General features: G+C 39.4%; 1 protein-coding gene across 1 annotated transcript in view; it reads right to left on the bottom strand.

Moving 5' to 3' along the window:
- Positions 1–2,681: 2,681 nt before the first annotated feature.
- LOC309961738 (uncharacterized protein) overlaps positions 2,682–22,115 on the bottom strand; it is a gene marked incomplete at its 3' end in the record, with an annotated part of 368,845 nt that continues 349,411 nt past the window's right edge. The window contains exons 4-5 of the mRNA XM_082839243.1: positions 5,681–5,801; positions 2,682–2,767 (exon numbers count right to left, since the gene is read on the bottom strand). Coding sequence (XP_082695369.1) covers positions 2,682–2,767; positions 5,681–5,801 — 207 coding nt within the window. The remainder of the gene's footprint in view (positions 2,768–5,680; positions 5,802–22,115) is intronic.

Genomic DNA, 22,115 nt, shown 5'->3' on the forward strand with positions numbered 1-22,115 from the left:
TTTTCTGCTTTTTTTATATACTTGTTCAGTTGTTTTGTTTTGTTTGCTGATTTTTTTTTCCCTTAGAGCAGTCTGATGTGTGTGTGTGTGTGTGTGTGTGTGTGTGTTTGCTGTCTTCCTTTGGTTAATAAAATGAAATACGATATTAGATTTGTATTATTCACAGTACTGCTAAGGAAAAATTCACATTTTTATCAGGATATAGGAAACTTAATAGACCATGGCCCCTAATAAAATAATAAAATAAGATGATAGGGTTTTAATAATTATTTGTTCGCTTTTAGAGTGGTAGCCAAGACTGTTTTCATGGTGCGGCATTACTAAATGTCACTATTTGTCTTTCTGTCCTAATTCTCTGTATATTCATATTTGAAAAGCCTCAATTATCTAATGAAATCATTTGGAAATTATTTACTGAAATAAGTAGTTTTCCAAAAAACACTCTGGTTTTCCCTTTCATACTGTCAATGGAAATGTATTCTCTAAGAAGGTTTAATGTACATCAATGAATAGCCCTAGAGACAACTCTTTGCCCTTTGGACAATTTTTCATAGTAGAGGGCAGAGCCGTTTCAATTTAAATGATGTTGCACTTGAGGTCAACGGTAATAAGCAAGCTCTACTAGACTTTCATTACATTTTCTTATCATCTGAATATAATCATAAGCACTTGATGCTAGCTCCTACAGCCTTCACGTGAATTATAAATATCATATTTAAGTTTCTCTTTAGAGGAGAAACAAGATTTCTGCTGTGGATGAAGAAGTGAATACAGTTAAGTAACATGATCTGTTTACCAAATTACCTGCCATCAAAAGAAAGCAAAATGCCCGGAAAATGGGAATTGGCTTGACACCTCATTATTTAAAACAAACAAACAAACACATCTGTTTTTGAATACAGAATTAACCTATTAGCCCACTGTCAAAATAAAGCTTCCAACTGAATGTCCAATTACCCACTCAAAAGACCCTCACAAATCATTTGGGCAAAAACCTCTACAAAGAGGCCTGCCTGAAGGTCAGCAGTGGAAATGTGTGACGCAATAAGAGGGGAAAAAAACCAAACAAACAGAGAATTCAAAACACTCTCCTTGTTATTTCCTCAACTCCAAACAAAAGAACCTTTTTAATCTACAATGAATCCCACATTTATCTCAATACATATAATTCCAACAGTGGAATTGCATAAAGATCATGCCTACCAGCAGAATTAACTCTCCTTAAGCCCTAAGAAATCCCACTAGCACAGTAAAATAAGGCAAGGGTAAATAAATAATCCAGTCTAGAGTAGCTTGCTACAGAATTAGGTGATTGTCCAGGCCTTGATATCACTAATTGCTTTATGCACGTGGCCTATTGTTTTCTGTGCTAGCTAAATTTTTGGTGGAGGAAAAAGCTGGCGATGCATCTAATTGCAGCTTTGAGAGCCCTGACTGTGCTCCCTTGCTCATCTGATTTTACGTAGGCATACATGCATAAACATGGCATTGCAAAAAAAGGTATTTAAGTAAAGGTTATCAGCCTTTAAGAATTGTAATGAGGCCATCAGGTAAAAAAAAAAAATGGTAACAACTTGTGTGCTATGCAGAGCATAATGCAAAGTTTCTCTTTCCTGAGGCACCATCTAAATCACTTCTGCTCTGTGAAGACTTTAATTCAGTGTAAAGAAAATACTCTTCAGCTTCTCCAAAAGCTTCCATCTTACCTGGATTAAACTTCAACCTGCCTGTTGTCATTTTACTTCACAGTCACTCAAACACTAAGGGAAATAGGAGAAGCAATTTTAAAAGAAGTGTATACCTCAGTGACTTTAATAATAATCTGCAAGAGTTCCACTTCCTCTCAAATTGAACAAGACCACATTCAGGCCAGAAGATCACAAGGTAGTGAGCAACTGGATACTTCCCACATACATGTTACTGAATTGATCAGTATGTGTATAAGAAAATTGGTACAGTTGGCCCTCCATATTGGTGGGTCCTACAGCCACAGATTCAACCAACTACAGATCAAAAATATTTTTTAAAAAAATCCAGAAAGTTCCAAAGAGCAAAACTTGAATTTGATGCACACTGGCATCTATTTACGTAGTACTTACATTGTGTTTACAACTATTTACACAACATTTACATTGTATAAAGATGATTTAAAGTATATGGAAGATATAAAGATGATTAGATGATTTAAAGTATATGGGAAGATGTGAATAGGTTATATGCAAATACAGCTGACTCTTGAACATCAAGGATTTGAACTGCTCGGGTCCATTTATACGCAGATTTTTTTCAATTGTAAATACTACAGTACTACACGATCCAAGGTTGAATCCTTGGACACAGAAGAATTGATATAGAGGGCCAACTCTAATTTATTCACAGATTTTCAAATGTGAGGAGGGTCAGCACCCCTAACCTCTGAGTTGTTCAAGGGTCAACTGTACTACGCCATTCTATACAAGGAACTTGAGCGCCCTCAGGTTTTTGTATTGTTGCGGAGGGGGGTATGTCCTGGATCCAATCCCCCACAGACACCAAGGGACAACTGTACTATCTTTGTAAAATGTTGATGAACTATATTATAGGGTTAAAATATTGATCTCAAGAGTTAAACTGTCTCTGTTCAAATCTGACTTTGCCATTTGCTGGCTGGGTGACATGGGGCAAGTCATTTAACTTAAGTCTCACCTCCTCGTTGCCAAAATAAGGATCACGATGGTGCCTATTTCAAATGGTAATTGTGGGTTGTGAGATAATGCCAGTTGACTAGCTGTAATATAAAATATAAGACCCACAAGTTCTTAGCATACGCCTGACATAAACAGTAAGGATGTGTTCAGTGTTAATTTTTATAAATCTGTTATTATATTGTGAACTAGACAAGATCCAGATATTTTAAACAATTTTTTCCATTCTTCCAAATACCACATGCATTGTTCTCAACCTTCTTAGTTTTGTTTTAACTAATTGATGTTAAAGCAATCAAGTTTTAGTGAAGCACATAGATATAAGTCATAAGACATGTTTTCACCTAACTTAGGGGTTGCTGAACTTTTTTCTGTAAATAGACAGACAGTAAATATTGAGAGCCATAGCCTCTGCTGCAGTCAATTCTGCCGCTGTAGTGCCAACGTAGCCATAGATAATACAGACAATACACAAATCAACAGGTGTCGCTGTGGCCCAATAACACTTAATTTATGGAAACTGAAATTTGAATTTCATGCAATTTTCAAGTGGCACAAAATATTATTCATATTTTGATTTTCTTTTCAACCTTTTTAAAAAGTAAAACAAAAACCATCCTAGCTTGCGGGTCACACACAAACCAGAAGTGAGTGGTATTTGGCCCTCAGGCTATAGTTTATTGAACTCCTAATCCATTATTTCTACTAAAACTGTTTAATCGTTATAGCTTGTATTTAAAGATAAATTATATATAAATTCTTTCAACGTTCTTGACTATTTACTAGTGAAATTAATGAATATGCCCTGTCAATAGCCTAGTATTTTACTGGGATATTAACAGTCCTAGTGGTTAATGCTAAAAATTTCTAACACAATTTGGCACATTCCTTAATTTTATTTCCTCTGAAATGTAAAAATAAGGTAAAGGGTACTTTAGACATTAGTACTAAGGCTGGTCATTCTGGGGAAGAGTAAACCTGCCTACCTGATCACTGTAATGAAATGTCAGCTCTGGAGTTGTCAAATGACACAGCCATTGGAAGAACTGAGGGAGGCTAGATAATTGGAAAGATAAAAAGACTTGTCTAGAAGAATGACTCTGATCTTGATTGAGATTTAAAAAAAGGATTGGATGTAGATCATCTGATCGGACAGTTCACCTTTGGTAAACAACACTGGTTGTTTGTGTGGCTTTATTTGAGAATAAAAAGAAAAAAGAACGTGGAAAAAAGAACAAGGGAGAGATCATCCAATAAATATAAAACTCTACTGGCCTACTGCTCTGCTCTTTGAGGAGACTCTTGAGGATTCTGAGTATATTAAATAACATCTGATATTTACAACCGGAACTCCAGCTATGCAGCTTCCACATCCACAGATTCAACCAACCTAGTATTGGATTCAACCAATTCCAGACCAAATTCAATCCAAGGTTGGTTGAATTCGTGGGTGCAGAACTGGAGAACTGGAGGGCCGGCTCTACTATGCCATTTTATACTTATAAGGCAGCGGTCTCCAACCTTTTTGGCACTAGGGACCGGTTTCATGGAAGACAATTTTTCCACGGACCGGGGACGGGGATGGGATGACTTCGGGATGATTCAAGTGCGTTACATTTATTGTGCACTTTATTTCTATTATTATCACATGGTAATTTTATTATTATCACATGGTAATGAAATAATTATATAACTCACCATAATGCAGAATCAGTGGGAGCCCTGAGCTTGTTTTCCAGCAACTGGATGGTCCCATCTGGGGGTGATGGGAGACAGTGACACCCGAGGCATGTTGCTTATGTCCAGTTTACTCCGTGATCTCGTTTTGGTTGCTGTCACTGCAGAAAACCCTGCTTCACAAAGATAGGATGTTGGAAACGGAAGCAGGCTTTTCAGTGCTTTTGTGGCAATCTCAGGATACTCCGCCTTGACTTTCATCCAGAACGTATGAAGATTTGAAGTTGTCTCAAACAAATTTTTTTTTTTTTTTTTTCGGTACGCGGGCCTCTCACTGTTGTGGTCTCTCCAGTTGCGGAGCACAGGCTCCAGACGCGCAGGCTCAGCGGCCATGGCTCACGGGCCCAGCCGCCCCACGGCATGTGGGATCTTCCCGGACCGGGACACAAACCCACGTCCCCTAGCATCGGCAGGCGGACTCTCAACCACTGCGCCACCAGGGACACCCTCAAACAAACTTTTAAGGCCACCGTCATTTGCGATCTCAAGCAGTTGATCCTCTTCTAGCACGGATAAAGTCGATTCAACTGGCTTATTCACAAATGGGTTGTGGATCCATTCCTTCCCAGTTCGGGGGTCTTTTGTGGTTGGGAAGTAATGCTCAAACTCTTTTGAAAGCTGAGATTGGTGAACAGGCACCAGCCGGGAGAAAGAAGGCCCTGGCTCAGTCTCTTTCAAAATCTCTGCTAATGCTTGAAACATGACAAAAGTCCCAAGGTTCACTTGTTGCCCCCATAATTCCAGTTTGGCTTTGAATGCAGCCACTTTATGTGCCAACTTGAACACAGCTGCCATTCTCCCCCGAAGTGATGACAGACTGAGTTTGCTGAGCAGGTTGAATATGTCACACAAGTAAGCAAGTTTTGTGACGCATTCTGCGTCACTGGAATGTGCTGCCAGTGGTGACTGTTTCTCTAAAAGAAATCTCTGGAGCAGCTCTCGTAACTCAAAAACTCTGGCCAGTGATCTACCTTTAGAAAGCCATCTCACTTCTATGTATAAGAGAAGACGTGTGTGCTTTGTGTCCATCTCCTCACAGAGCTGCACGAACGGACGTGAATTAAGGGCATGTACTTTAATGTGGTTGGTAATTTTAATCACATCCTGCAAAACGTTGTTAAGTTCAGGTGACATTTTTCTGCTAGCCAGCATTTCTCTATGGATGACACAGTGTGTAGACTCACATTCAGAAGTGACCTCTTTGACCCGAGTAGTGAAACCAGAAAGCCATCCAGTCATGGCTCCGTGTGTGCACATACCGACACAAAATGACCAATTCAGTTTTCCTGAGATGTAATCATTCAAGGACTTGAATAGCTCTGCAGCTGTGGTGTTGGTTGGCAACAAAAGTGCACATAACATATCCTCATGCACATCCTCCTGAAAAATAGATCACACAAAAACAAGCATTGTTGCCTTGTTGTCAACATCAGTAGACTCGTCAACCTGGACTGCATACCACGGTGACTCATTAATCCTCTCTAACAATTGTGCCTCAATATCCTCTGCTATTTCATCAATTCGTCTAGTTATGGTGCTGAAAGGAGGCAGAGCTCAGGCGGTAATGCAAGCGATGGGGAGTGGCTGTAAATACAGATGAAGCTTCTCTCGCTCACCTGCCACTCACCTCCTGCTGTGTGGCCTAGTTCCTAACAGGCCACGGACTGGTAACAGTCCGTGGCCCAGGGGTTGGGGACCCCTGTTATAAGGAACTTGAGCATCCGTGGATTTTGGTTATGGGGAACTGAATGTTGCCTTGGAGCTCTTCAACTGGGAGAATGAGGAAAGAAGATAAAGATACCAGGAGGGGAAGAAAATGGAAGATGGATAAATGCAAATGGGGCCTATATAGATTAATATTAGTAACTTTCAGAGACAGATTGTCACTGAAGACTATTCGAGAATTTAAGTTAGCCTCTGCTGTGTTAACTCTGAAGAGGGGCAATTTTGGAATAAAAATGAGTTTCTTAGAACACTCATAGTGGGACTTCCTTGGTGGTCCAGTAGTAAAGAATCTGCCTTACAATGCAGGGGACATGGGTTTGATCCCTGGTCAGGGGACTAAGATCCCACATGCCACAGGGCAACTAAGCCCACCTGCCACATCTACAGAGCCTATGAGCCCTCTCTAGTGCCACAACTAGAGAGAAGCCCGCACACCACAATGAAGAGCCTGTGCACCACAACGAAAGATCCCACATGCCTCAACGAAGATCCTGCGTGCCGCAACTAAGACCCGATGCAGCCAAAAATAAATTAAATAAATAAATAATAAATCTTAAAAAAAAAAAAAAAGATATATTAAAAAAAAAAAAAAACACTCATAATTCCCTAAAACAGGCGTGGGCAAACTACAGCCCTGGAGCCAAATCCTCTTGCCTCGTGTCCTGTAAATGAAGTTTCACTGAAACACCACCATGCTTACTTATTTATGTATTTAACCATGACTCTTTTGTGCTTCAGCAGCAGAACTGACTAGCTGTGACAGAAAGCCTATGGCCTGCAAAGGCTAAACTATCTATCTTCTGGTTCTTTACAGAAAAGTTTGCAGAGCCCTGCCTTAATCCTCACTATTCCACATGTGGTCTGTAGACCAGTAGCATCTGCATCACAAGAAAGATTGTTATCGATAGAAATGCAAAATCTCAGGCCCCACATCAAATCTACTGAATCAGAATCTATACTTTAATGAGATCTCCAAATGACATAATGACACATCAGTGACTGAGAAGCACCTCCCTGAAATAATTTCTTTCTGTTGACAAACACATGAAACATGGGGTGTAGGGGGACCTGATGTTTATCATTTTCTGGCATCCATCTTGTGAAGATGAGATTCTCACTCTCTCCCAAGTGGTTTTAAACCTTGATATTCATAAAAATTACATTTCTTAATTCACAATCCAAACTCCTGATGTGGGAATTATATCAAGAGGTCATAAAGAAGGCTGAAATATTTATAGCAATGGAATATTCCAATAACTGATAAATTACCATATCTATAAGTCTTGAAAGAAGGCCTTCTTTAGATTACCAACAGGCAATAAAGGTACTACAACCAACATGTGAGTTCACATTCAGAAAATTTTAATGCTGTTAAGCTACAATAATAATATTTAGAAAAAACTGTTTACAGTTTTGTAGTTTAATCAGTCTGAAGAGTTCTATTTTTATACTTCATTCTCTTAATCAGATGTAATAAGAGAGAACTTGTATCTCATCAGCCCAGGTACACGTTCAAAAGGAAAATACAGAAATGTACTTTCTTGGTTGATGGAAATGTAGGTCTATTTAATACATACTTCATATTTAGTATTTTATTATTAAGCTTAGTTCAGTATAAATGCACATTTTTCAATGTCATGAATACATGGCATGAATGATGTGACAAGCAATTTGCATTTATATAGCACCTTTCAAAGGCTGAGGATCACAAAGCAAAGCATAAATGCTTGTGTAATTTTACAATTAAGAATTCACTTCTAATTACTCCTACTTAAATGTGCAGTCTCTTTTTAATCACAACATTTTTACACCTGTGGTTAAGTGCTCTGACAGAGCCTCAGCCTTATCTCCAAAGCATGCAAATTGCATGACTGGATTTTGTAATGAAGACTACATTTGCCAGGGGAAAAATGATCACAGACATGTAACACTGGTAACAATATTAAAGACACAACTAAATTTAAAAGCATCATTCTCTCCCATTATGTACTCATTCGGATCAACACACACACACACACACACACACACACACACACACACAAATGTCTGTCAGTTCTGGAGCATGCACGAGTTTCAGGCTTAGTTATACTTCTGCTATATCGCCAGGAAGTTAAGATATGAGATCTGAAAACTGGCTTATAAACGTATGCTTGCCTGTAGTATAAATCTTCAGCTCCTGGAGCTACAATTGCTAACATGTGTGAGATTCCTAGTTTTCTTGAATAATCAAGGGACCAACAAATAACATGGTATTAAAAAAAATGATATCCTGCTACTAGGGGAAAGCACAATTCAGCTGCAACATATGGTTCTGGAGAGCTGCAGTCTCATAAATGGAGCTGAGGAAAGGAAAGTAATTCTGGGAAGGTGGTTGTAGCTAAAGAGAAGGCTCTAGAGACAGCCATCTTCATAACTGACTGCAGAAAAGCACGAAGCTCCATTTTCAAAAGCTGATTAGAAAGAAGATTTATTAGGAACCTATGGTGATCTGGGGACCAGTGTAACACAAATAGCCGAGGCATGGTTCCTGCACCTTGAAAGGCTGCCAGGAGGAAGCAGAACTGCATGGACCAGAAGCAAACACATTTCAAAAATCCACAGTCAGGGGCTTCCCTGGTGGCGCAGTAGTTGAGAATCTGCCTGCCGATGCAGGGGACACGGGTTCGAGCCCTGGTCTGGGAAGATCCCACATGCCACAGAGCAACTGGGCCCGTGAGCCACAACTACTGAGCCTGCGCGTCTGGAGCCTGTGCTCCGCAACAAGAGAGGCTGTGACAGTGAGAGACCCGCACACTGCAATGAAGAGTGGCCCCCGCTCGCCGCAAGTACAGAAAGCCCATGCACAGAAACGAAGACCCAACACAGCCAAAAGTAAATAAATAAATTTTAAAAATCCACAGTCAGTAATGAAAAATTAGTAGGTAAGAAGGTCTCGGGTTTTCAATAAACTATTAATTGTACGAAAAATAATTTTAACAGACTGTCCATTTAAAAAACAAATATTGAGACCTTCCAATATACCAGATATTGTGCTCATCTCTGATAATTAAAGTAATAGCAATATCGGCAACAATAATAATAACAATGATGATCATAAAGGGGTGTTAGGAAATCAGGCAACACTTCCATACTCAGGAAGTCACAGGATGGAGGGCAGGGGAGAAATAACTAAAGAGGGTGATGTGTGTTTTATCAGCTTGTGTGCAATGCTCTGAGAGCAGAGAACAGGGAATATTTAATTCTGCTAGTCTTTGGAAAGTCTTCAGAGAGACACGGATATTTCAATAGAAATGTGAAATGCTGTCAACCACACTATTGGTGGAGGAGGGATGAATATCAGGAAGTAGGAATATTCAAATATGAATATTCACACAAATTATTTGTGACCCTTGACTTCATACATAAACACTGCAGTAACAGCATGTTAATCAGGAGTATAGGCTAAAAAGTCGAATTATCTCTATTCATTTCTAACTGTGTGACTTTGGACAAGTCACTTAACCTGAGTCTCAGTTTCCTCACCTCCATAATGGGGAAAGAATAGAATATACCTCTGAGGATTGTCTTGACAACTTAATAATACTTAATATTAAGCGTTTCGAATTTGACATATGACTAATGTTTAGTAAATGTTAGGTGTTGGATTTTTTCCTCTCTCTTTTTTTTTTTTTTAACTTCTGTCTCTTTTTAAGTAAAGCTAGAGCCATTCCGGTATATGGTAAATGAAGCAGTAAAATAAGACCCCTTATGCTTAAGGACGTTTGTCTGTTGCTTCCTTTCCAGAGGGAAGATGGTAGTTCTGCCATTTGAGAAATAAAACACAACACCCTCTATCATCTTTTAGTCTGCTTCTTTTAACACTCCCATTTCCCATTACACATACCTAGCCTTTACAATAATCCTATGAGGAAAGTAATATCATTATTTTGACTTCATAAACGAGGAAACTGAGGCTCAGCGATAAATAATTCTACAAGTTCAAGAGCCAAGAGCTTGTGAAGCCATGATTAAAATCTAGGTGTTCTAAGCAGAAAAACCAGCTATTTATCACTTCACTGAAATGTTCTAAGATAGAGTTTGGTCCAAAATAATCCCTCCTCAGTAACTGAAGCATCAAGGGAGGCCAGATCCCATTTGCAGCAGGGACAAGGGGGTAGTTTAAGAATTCTGGAAGACTCCTCTAACTAAAATCCTAAAATGCTGGAATGAAAAACATACAGGTAAGTTTGTCACAAAAGGAAGGACTCTGCATAGGTCAAGACTTATGTGAAAGCAGAAATAACAGAAGATAAATGATCCATGAAACCAGTTTTCAACAAGGACATTTCTATTGATTCTTGGACACTTTGAGACACCATTCTGATGGCCACATGGGGTAAGGAAACAGATGGTAAAGCCTAAAGCTCACCAAACATGAGTATTTTAATAGATGACTTCCACATATAACTAAGGTCTTCGAAGGAAATCAGAAAAGAAGAGGAGCCCACTTGGTGTGAGAACACTCTAGAATCCATAGCACAAAGAGCCACAGTGGATGGGTCATTGATTAAGATGATAATCAGTTAGAAGTCATTTTGCTAGTTTACTCCATGCTGACAACCAGTGGATCTGTCGATCCATGCAGTAGCCTTCTTTTATTTGCCTCCATGCAGTATTTTACTGCATGAATTCCAAATTGCAATCGTATGGGAAGTTACTGCACCACCAGTGTAGACTTATTGGGTATACTATACTAATGTCTGACAGTAACAGTTAAAACAACAAAAATACCAGAAAAAAGAATCAGTCTCCAGCCTCATCTATCTTTTTTCTGATCCATACCTGGAAATGCTCACTTGGATCCAATAATCTTGTTTCAGAACTAATGTTCTTAAAGAAACTTTGGGAGTTAAAAATTAACTCTGGATCAAATTTTGGCTTTATATTTTCATGAGTAGACAGCACCCCATTCTCACTGCAATGATATCTCTCCATCTCATTTTTGTTAATTATATTGCACTTGAGTTTATAAAGGTTCCATTCTTTATATCCTGTATTCAGGGTCCAGATAGACCAAGGGTGTTGACTAAAGGACACTGGAGAAATGGGTTGGGAGGAGAGCCTAAGGACAAATTTGGGGATAGACAGGGATCTTTCCACTAGAGGGCAGGAGACCAGGCAGGATGTCCACAGAGAGTGACCAAGTACGTGAATGGAGATGGAGAAGGTAGGGAAGAGTAAATGAGAAAAGCAGTAAATTTTTCTTACAGACTAACAAGGCACAGACATATCACTCAGAGAGTTCAAAATAGTCCCACAAGTCTCACACCAACAGTTTTAAAGCCAAAAAACTTTCATAATTATAGTGTTCTGCTTCTCTTTCCTTCTTTTCTCACCCAAATGTTCCTTTCCATCCTTCTATCCTCAAGTTGGCAGGTTATGGTAGGATAGATTATTAAAGACTGAAATCTAAGAAAAGGTGTTTAAGTAGTTAGGCAAAAGACCACCTTTGTAGGTTTCTAAATAAAGAACTCGTAAGAGTAATTGTGGGACTAAAGGAAATTCAGAGCAGCAGAAATCTGTCAGATGGGCTGGGATTTCAGAAAGGAAGTCGAAGTTGTAATCCAGATCACATATGGATTCTTAACTGGTTCCTATATCAAACAGAGAGACTACTAGTTCTTAGAAGATAGAGATTTTTGTTCAGTTTAATAAACACTAATACCTTACCTACTATGTGGCTGGGTATCTTACTGGCAGTCTAAAACATGGAGAGAGCCACTATTGAAACTGGGTTTTATCAATGTAATAACAAAATCAATAGCCATATGTGTAGTCTTCTGTGTGTAATATTCCAGCCAAATAACTCTGGAGAAATTGGAGAAATGTTTCATAACTTCTTTTCACTGGGCTTGTTCAGATCCTCAGAATGGCAACTTCTATTAGAAGTTTGAAGTTGAAATAATTTGAGGGAGAGTCAGGTTATGCATCTGTGAAATTTCCACATGGCTAATAATTTCAATTTTTTTTTTTTTTTTTTGCGGTACGCGGGCCTCTCACTGTCGTGGCCTCTCCTGTTGCGGAGCACAGGCTCCGGACACGCAGGCTCCGAGACCATGGCTCACGGGCTCAGCCGCTCCGCGGCACGTGGGATCTTCCCGGACCGGGGCACGAAGCCGCGTCCTCTGCACTGGCAGGCAGACTCTCAACCACTGTGCCACCAGGGAAGCCCTAATTTCAAATTTTGAAGTCATAAAGACATACATTTGATTCCTGGGTTTGTCATATTCTAACTGCAAAATCTTGCATTCTTCTTCGGTAAAATAGGAATAATATGGCATTTCATAAAAGGTTTTTGAGTGCAGTAAATTAGAAACTTTTGTGAAAATTACCTAGTATAATACCAGGCCCAGACAGCCTTCAGTAAATATTAGTTTATTTCTTTCTTCAATATTCAAAAAAAAAAAACCCAAAACTGAAAGCATGAGTAGGAATTTTCAGATCCAATCATCTTCTTACAATTTCACACATCAACAGCTGATTTAGCCACTATTTTATTTTCACTCATAGCCACTAACTTCCCACATGAATTCCCTTGCTGTTCTAGAATGTTGCACAGCCCTTTGCTATTTTACAAATCACTTCAGTTCAACTAGAGGATAAAAATTATTTTTCAGCAAAAAAAAACATATAATACAAAACCACATCTCCACAGTCTGGGAGACCAGATTAATTCTCTACATAAGGCAGGGAGAAATCATTAGAGATCACAACAGGAAAACATTCCAAGGAAGCAATGCATATATACTTTTGTTTTATTCTGTTCATTAAAACAGAATAAGATGAGACCTGCTTTTCAAGATATCCTCCCACATTTTTAAAGTAGCTTTCTATATATTATGCAGGTTTTCACAATACTAAATATCCTTTTTTTTTCTTTCTTTCCACAAAGCATGATGGAGTATGGGCTACAGAGTTAAGTAGACCTGATTTGAAACCTGTCTGGCCAAATTACTGTCTTATCTTGTGAGAGTTACCTCACCTCTCTGAGCCTGTTTCTTTATATATAAATTGAATATAATACTTTATAGTACAGTTGTGAGGATTAAATAAGGAAAATATGAATGCTTCTTTATATGGTGTCTGGCACAGATAAAATGTTCAATAAGTATTAAGGAAGATTCATAGCTATTATTATTGGGTAGAGGAAGCACATGTAGTAATGCCTATGCAAGTTCACACAGGATTTGAGCTGCCTGCAGTTCCTTAAGGAGCTGTGCTGACAGAACTGAGAGAATATTGAGGTTCAAATTTACTCAAAGTCCCCATTACAAAACTCTGAACATGTATGTTTGGACCTCAAATTGAAAAACCAGAGACATTAGGATACAGACATGGGATAATACTGGTCAAAATAGTTTAAAGGAAAGAGATGCACAGGTATAATCTTTAAAGGAAGAAAACTGATTTGTTACATACATTCTTAAAATGTGTTATTATAAGGAGACTATAAGCAGTGTGGTATCTTCTCCAGAACGCTCAAAGATATTTATAATCACACTGTCCAACCTACTGTATAACTAGCCATCATCAGGAAGATGATAGACCTGGAGCATATTCAGTGTCTGTTCCTTACTCTTTCCATCCAAAAATCGGAAAAAAAAGCAAAAATTTTAAAATTATACATAAAGTTTTTTCTTAATCATAAATTAAAGATAACTTTTAGAGGAAGAGAAGAAGAAGAATGCTACCAAATGGAAACTACAGCCTAAGGAGTTTATCTGAAATCAGAAGATCTGGGCTTTAAGTTTGTGTTTTCTGTTTGTCAACTGGGTGACTTATCTTGGATAAGCCACCCAGCCTCTCTGCACTTTAGCTCCTTCACTGTCTTGAAAGATTTCTGAGAGAACAAAATGAGATGATATGGACTCCTAACATCAATACCCCTTGACATGCAATGGACACATTCACCCAGTGGCTATAGACGTTTATAATTGGCTTCTGTCTTGTTCCAGGCTTTCTTCCATCCTCCTTTGTTTAACCCTTTCTCAGTATGTGCCCTTATGTCTAGTCTTACTTGACTTTGTGCCTTGACTGCCATGTCTTTTGCCATGTTCCTGTCTCATTCAATAGCAGACATCACATGGTCCTCTGCAAGACTCAGACCCAGCACTCCCATAGGAGACTGTGCACAGGTTGACCTTTGACTCCAACCACAAGGTTACTCTGCTGGCTCCAGCCCCTGGACAGTACTCTGGCTGCCAACGAGCAACCACTAGCACAACCCCACCCCACTGGCCAGGGAAGGGGTTACGGAAACTAAGCCAAAAATTGCTCTCTCTCTACATCCATGGGGTTAAATGGGGGGTGCTGGCTGCCAAGAATCCAGTATCAGTGCTGTGGTCTCCACAGTGAAGAGCTGTCTGAGTTGAATATATGCCTGATATAACACTGTATTCTTTCAACAGCAGCTGGCCAGCCGGTTTATCTCCCTTTCCTGCCACAGTCTGAAACATTCCAGGTCTCAGGACTCTGAGCTACACAGAACACAGCACTGGGAATATATTTCTCATGGGACTCAAATCCTAGACCTTAAGGTATGTGCACAAAGGCACAGGTTTACTGGTTCTTGAAAAGTAGCTCACATACTAGAAATGGTACTGACCACCCTAATGACAGAATGCTTGGATCACAGCGACACTGTCTGTGTCACACTGCCTGGGGTCTTAAATTCCAACAGCATCAGGGAGGAAAGTAATGGAGAACTCAGCTCAGCCCTGCTAAAAGTGTACTAAAATTCCCATTTAAAAAAAGGCAGAATTAAAGATACAGCTAAGGAAGAACACTCTGGGTGCCTAATGGGCCCTCCTTCTTCTTCAGGCTTGGATTGAGCCTTCTCTTCAGACAAAAAGAATCTCCCTCATGGAAGTCCGAGGAACTTCTAGAATCTAAGTGCATCCCAGTTAACCATCAACTTATGAGAAAATGATCAAGTCACTTCACACCCTTGACTTATAGTTGCCCTTTTATATAATGAAGAATTCTCTTTCAGTCCAAAAGTCTGTGACGATAGCTTTAAAATGGCAGTAAGAATTAAGTTATTCTTGCTTTCAATTTGATGTTGTTATATTTGGAGTGAATGGATCTATTCTGCTGAAGAGAACTGAGCATCTCTGACTTCGGATGCTCTGCATGAGCACTTTATGGATCAGTGGCTCCCAAACTTCTCCCAATCCAACATACTAAGTCATGAAGCACATGCCGGTTAGTAACAGTCCTCACCACAGTGTTGACCACTTGTGGGTTGGGACAGTTGGGTATCAAATGCCGAGGGGGATATATGTGGATGAATACTCCTCAGCTAATTCTGATATGTCCTTCTCACACCATGTTCAGAATCACTATTATAGATTGAATTTACCTAAAGAAATATATAGGCTAGGAAAAATACCAAAAAGAAAGAACTTTCAAGTGGCCAGAACAGTCCCTGACTGGCAGAATTAGAACTAAAGCTACTCCAGGGTACAGCCTGAATGTGCCTTCTCAAAGTCATTACATAGCATCTGGTACAACAGAAGACTAATATAATAATTAACCAAAGAAAGGAGAATGTGGATGAGACAGACTTTGATTTTTAAACTGATTTTTGTCAGTTTTTTAAATTTATTACAAAGTTAATAATGCTTGATTTAACAAATCAAGCAAGACAGCAATGTGTAAAGAAAAACTTGGTACCCTCCTGCATACTTCTCTTCAGTCTAGTCACTGCAAGAAATAGTTTGATGTGGGATGTATAGACCAGATCATTCTCTATATGTACAAATATATAGATTTGGTTTTGACAAAAATAGGATAATATCCCAATATATTTACTTCAACTTTTTTTTTGTGATTACAAATATCATGACTTTATTTTCAGATTTATATATAGTTAGATAGAGACTAAGATACAGAGCTAGAGACAGAGAGGTAGAGAAAGAGAAGAAAAACAGAAAAAGAGAAAGTATGAAATATATTATTTGGTAAACCATTCCCTACTTAATATTCAGACTTTTGCAGCTTTTTTGACATAAAAAACCACTTAAAAGAAATATCTTTTAACATATATCCTATATCCTTATATATCTTATTTTTAGTTTTATGGTTTAGAGTCCCAAAGGTGGTGTTGCTGGGTTACAGAGTATGATAGTTTAAACTTTAATTTAAATGCTGATAGAATTCTTTCCAAAAAAATGTATGCTGACTTGCAGTCTCACTGGTATTACATGAGAGGAGCCATTTTCCTGCATCCTCCAGCAATGGATGCAATGATTTTTCCTAGTTTTTGTTTACCTTAAAAGTGACATGGCAACAGCACTGTTGCCTACTTGTGATTTTAATTAGTCATTTGCATTCAATTTTCTCTGGATTACCTGTTGTTCTCATTTTTATGTTAAGTAGCTTATTCTTTTCTAATTTGTGAGAATTTTTAATATACAGCTGGCCTTCTTTACCCCATGTTCTGTATCCATGGATTCAACCAACCACGGATTAAAATATTCCAAAAAAAAAAAAAAAATCCACAAAGTTCCAAAAAGCAAAACTTGAATTTGCCACACACTGGCAACTACTGATAAAGGATTTACATTGTATTTACAAATATTTACATACTATTTATATAATACCATGTATTAGGTATTATAAGTAATTTAGAATTGATTTAAATACAGAAATAAGAGACTTGGCCATCTGCAAATTTTGGTATCTGAGGGGGTTTTGCAACCAAAACCCAGTGAATAACGAGGGACGACTATATTGACTATACTTCCCATTTGCCTAAATTAATTACACATACTTATTTTAAGAACTTATTTTGAGGCTTCCGGGAGGATGGCGGAAGAGTAAGATGCAGAGATCACCTTCCTCCCCACAGATACACCAGAAATACATCTACACGTGGAACAACTCCTACAGAACACCTACTGAACGCTGGCAGAAGACCTCAGACCTCCCAAAAGGCAAGGAACCCCCCACGTACCTGGGTAGGGCAAAAGAAAAAAGAATAAACAGAGACAAAAGAATAGGGAGGGGACCTGCACCAGTGGGAGGGAGCTGTGAAGGAGGAAAGGTTTCCACACACTAGGAAGCCCCTTCAAGGGTGGAGACTGTGGGTGGTGGAGAGGGGAAGCTTCGGAGCCCCGGAGGAGAGCACAGCAACAGGGGTGCGAAGGGCAAAGTGGAGAGATTCCAGCAAGAGGATCACGGCCAACCGGCATTCACCAGCCCGGCAGACTTGTCTGCTCACCCGCCGGGGAGGGCGGGGCTGGGAGTTGAGGCTTGGGCTTCGGTCACAGCGCCGGGAGAGGACTGGGGTTGGAGGCGTGAACACAGCCTGCAGGGGGTTAGTACGCCACAGCTAGCCAGGAGGGAGTCCGGGGAAAAGTCTGGACCTGCCGAAGAGGCAAGAGACTTTTTCTTCTCTCTTTGTTGCCTGGTGCGCGAGTAGAGGGGATTAAGCGCGCTGCTTAAAGGAGCTCCAGAGACGGGCGCGAGCCGCGGCTAAAAGCGCGGGCCCCAGAGACAGGCATGAGACACTAACGCTGCTGCTGCCGCCACCAAGAAACCTGTGTGTGAGCACATGTCACTATCCACACCCGCCTTCCGGGGAACCTGTGCAGCCCGCCACTGCCAGGGTCCCGGGATCCAGGGACAACTCCCCCAGGAGAACGCACGGCGCGCCTCAGGCTGGTGCAACGTCACGCCGGCCTCTGCTGCCGCGGGCTCGCCTTCCACTCCGTGCCCCTCTCTCCCCCCGGCCTGAGTGAGCCAGAGCCCCCGAAGCAGCGGCTCCTTTAACCCCGTCCTGTCTGAGCGAAGAACAGACGCCCTCCCGCGACCTACACGCAGAGGCGGGGCAAAATCCAAAGCTGAGCCCCTGGGAGCTGTGAGAACAAACAAGAGAAAGGGAAATCTCCCCCAGCAGCCTCAGAAGCAGCAGATTAAAGCTCCACAATCAACTTGATGTACCCTGCACCTGTGGAATACATGAATAGACAACGAATCATCCCAAATTAAGGAGGGGGACTTTGAGAGCAAGTTTTATGATTTTTTTCCCCTTTTCCTCTTTTTGTGAGTGTGGAGGTGTATGCTTCTGTGTGAGATTTTGTCTGTATAGCTTTGCTTCCACCATTTGTCCTAGGGTTCTATCCGTCTGTTTTTTTGTTTTTTGTTTTTTTAATTTTTTTTCTTTAATAATTATTTTTTATTTTAATAACTTTATTATATTTTATCTTACTTTACTTTATTTTCTTTTTTTCCTTCCTTCCCTCCCTCCTTCCTTCCTTCCTCCCTCCTTTCTTTCTTTCTTTCTACTACTAATTCTTTCTTTCTACTTTTTCTCCCTTTTATTCTGAGCCGTGTGGATGAAAGGCTCTTGGTGATGCAGCCAGAAGTCACTGCTGTGCCTCTGAGGTGGGAGTGCCAACTTCAGGGCACTGGTCCACAAAAGACTGCGCAGCTCCACATAATATGAAACGGCGAAAATCTCCCAGAGATCTCCATCTCAACACGAGCACCCAGCTTCACTCAACGACCAGCAAGCTACAGTGCTGGAAATCCAATGCAAAACAACTAGCAAGACAGGACACAACTGCACCCATTAGCAAAGAGGCTGCCTAAAATCATAATAAGTCCACAGACACCCCAAAACACATCACCAGACATGGACCTGCCCACAAGAAAGACAAGATCCAGCCTCATCCACCAGAACACAGGCACTAGTCCCCTCCACCAGGAAGCCTACACAACCCACTGAACCAACCTTAGCCACTGGGGAGAGATGCCAAAAACAACGGGAACTACGAACCTGCAGCCTGCAAAAAGGAGACCCCAAACACAGTAAGATAAGCAAAATGAGAAGACAGAAAAACACACAGCAGATGAAGGAGCAAGATAAAAACCCAGCAGACCTAACAAATGAAGAGGAAATAGGCAGTCTACCTGAAAAAGAATTTAGAATAATGATAGTAAAGATGATCCAAAATCTTGGAAATAGAATAGACAAAATGCAAGAAACATTTAACAAGGACCTAGAAGAATTAAAGATGAAACAAACAATAACGAACAACACAATAAATGGAATGAAAAATACTCTAGATGGGATCAATAGCAGAATAACTGAGGGAGAAGAACGGATAAGTGACCTGGAAGATAAAATACTGGAAATAACTACTGCAGAGCAGAATAAAGAGAAAAGAATGAAAAGAACTGAGGACAGTCTCAGAGACCTCTGGGACAACATTAAATGCACCAACATTCGAATTATAGGGGTTCCAGAAGAAGAAGAGAAAAAGAAAGGGACCGAGAAAATATTTGAAGAGATTATAGTTGAAAACTTCCCTAATATGGGAAAGGAAATAGTTAATCAAGTCCAGGAAGCACAGAGAGTCCCATACAGGATAAATCCAAGGAGAAATACGCCAAGACACATATTAATCAAATTGTCAAAAATTAAATACAAAGAAAACATTAAAAGCAGCAAGGGAAAAACAACAAATAACACACAAGGGAATCCCCACAAGGTTAACAGCTGATCTTTCAGCAGAAACTCTGCAAGCCAGAAGGGACTGGCAGGACATATTTAAAGTGATGAAGGAGAAAAACCTGCAACCAAGATTACTCTACCCAGCAAGGATCTCATTCAGATTTGATGGAGAAATTAAAACCTTTACAGACAAGCAAAAGATGAGAGAGTTCAGCACCACAAAACCAGCTTTGCAAAAAATGATAAAGGAACATCTCCAGGCAAGAAACACAAGAGAAGGAAGACCTACAATAACGAACCCAAAACAATTAAGAAAATGGGAATAGGAACATACATATCGATAATTACCTTAAATGTAAATGGACTAAATGCTCCCACCAAAAGACACAAATTGGCTGAATGGATACAAAAATAAGACCCATATATTTGCTGTCTACAAGAGACCCACTTAAGACCTAGAGACACATACAGACTGAAAGTAAGGGGATGGAAAAAGATATTCCATGCAAATGGAAACCAAAAGAAATCTGGAGTAGCAATTCTCATATCAGACAAAACAGACTTTAAAATAAAGACTATTAGAAGAGACAAAGAAGGACACTACATAATGATCAAGGGATCGATCCAAGAAGAAGATATAACAATTGTAAATATTTATGCACCCAACAAAGGAGCACCTCAATACATAAGGCAAATACTAACAGGCATAAAAGGGGAAATCAACAGTAACACATTCATAGTAGGGGACTTTAACATCACACTTTCACCAATGGACAGATCATCCAAAATGAAAATAAATAAGGAAACACAAGCTTTAAATGATACATTCAACAAGATGGACTTAATTGATATTTATAGGACATTCCATCCAAAAACAACAGAATACACATTTTTCTCAAGTGCTCATGGAACATTCTCCAGGATAGATCATATCTTGGGTCACAAATGAGGCCTTGGTAAATTTAAGAAATATGAAATTGTATCAGGTACCTTTTCCGACCACAACACTATGAGACTAGATATAAATTACAGGAAAAGATCTGTAAAAATACAAACACACGGAGGGTAAACAATACACTATTTAATAACGAAGTGATCACTGAATAAATCAAAGAGGAAATAAAAAAAATACCTAGAAACAAATGACAATGGAGATATGATGACCCAAAATCTATGGGATGCAGCAAAAGCAGTTCTAAGAGGGAAGTTTATAGCAATACAATCCTACCTTAAGAAACAGGAAACATCTCGAATAAACAACCTAACCTTGCACATAAAGCAATTAGAGAAGGAAGGACATAAAAAACCCAAAGTTAGCAGAAGGAAAGAAAACATAAACATCATATCAGAAATAAATGAAAAAGAAATGAAGGAAACAATAGCAAAGTTCAATAAAACTAAAAGCTGGTTCTTTGAGAAGATAAATAAAATTGATAAACCATTAGCCAGACTCATCAAGAAAAAAAGGGAGAAGACTGAAATCAATAAAATTAGAAATGAAAAAGGAGGAGTAAAAACTGACACTGCAGAAATAAAAAAGATCATGAGAGATTACTACAAGCAACTCTAAGCTGACAAAATGGACAACCTGGAAGAAATGGACAAATTCTTAGAAATGCACAACCTGCCAAGACTGAATCAGGAAGAAATAGAAAATATGAACAGACCAATCACAAGCACTGAAATTGAAACTGTGATTAAAAATCTTCCAAAAAACAAAAGCCCAGGGCCAGATGGCTTCACAGGCGAATTCTATCAAATATTTAGAGAAGAGCTAACGCCTATCCTCAAACTCTTCCAAAAAATAGCAGAGGGAGGAACACTCCCAAACTCATTCTACAAGGCCACCGTCACCCTGATAGCAAAACCAGACAAGGATGTCACAAAGAAAGAAAACTACAGACCAATATCACTGATGAACATAGATGCAAAAATCCTCAATAAAATACTAGCAAACAGAACCCAACAGCACATTAGATGGATCATACACCATGATCAAGTGGGGTTTATTCCAGGAATGCAGGGATTCTTCAATATACGCAAATCAATCAACGTGATACACCATATTAACAAATTGAAGGAGAAAAACCATATGATCATCTCAATAGATGCAGAGAAAGCTTTTGACAAAATTTGACACCCATTTATGATAAAAACCCTGCAGAAAGTAGGCATAGAGGGAACTTTCCTCAACATAATAAAGGCCATATATGACAAACCCACAGCCAATATCATCCTCAGTGGTGAAAAACTGAAAGCATTTCCACTAAGATCAGGAACAAGACAAGGTTGCCCACTCTCACCACTATTATTCAACATAGTTTGGAAGTTTTAGCCACAGCAATCAGAGAATAAAAGGAAATAAAAGGAATCCAAATCGGAAAAGAAGAAGTAAAGCTATCACTTTTTGCAGATGACATGATACTATACATAGAGATTCCTAAAGAAGCTACCAGAAAACTACTAGA

This window comes from Leucopleurus acutus, assembly GCF_964270905.1.
Source record: "Leucopleurus acutus genome assembly, chromosome: 5".
NCBI lineage: Eukaryota > Metazoa > Chordata > Mammalia > Artiodactyla > Delphinidae > Leucopleurus > Leucopleurus acutus.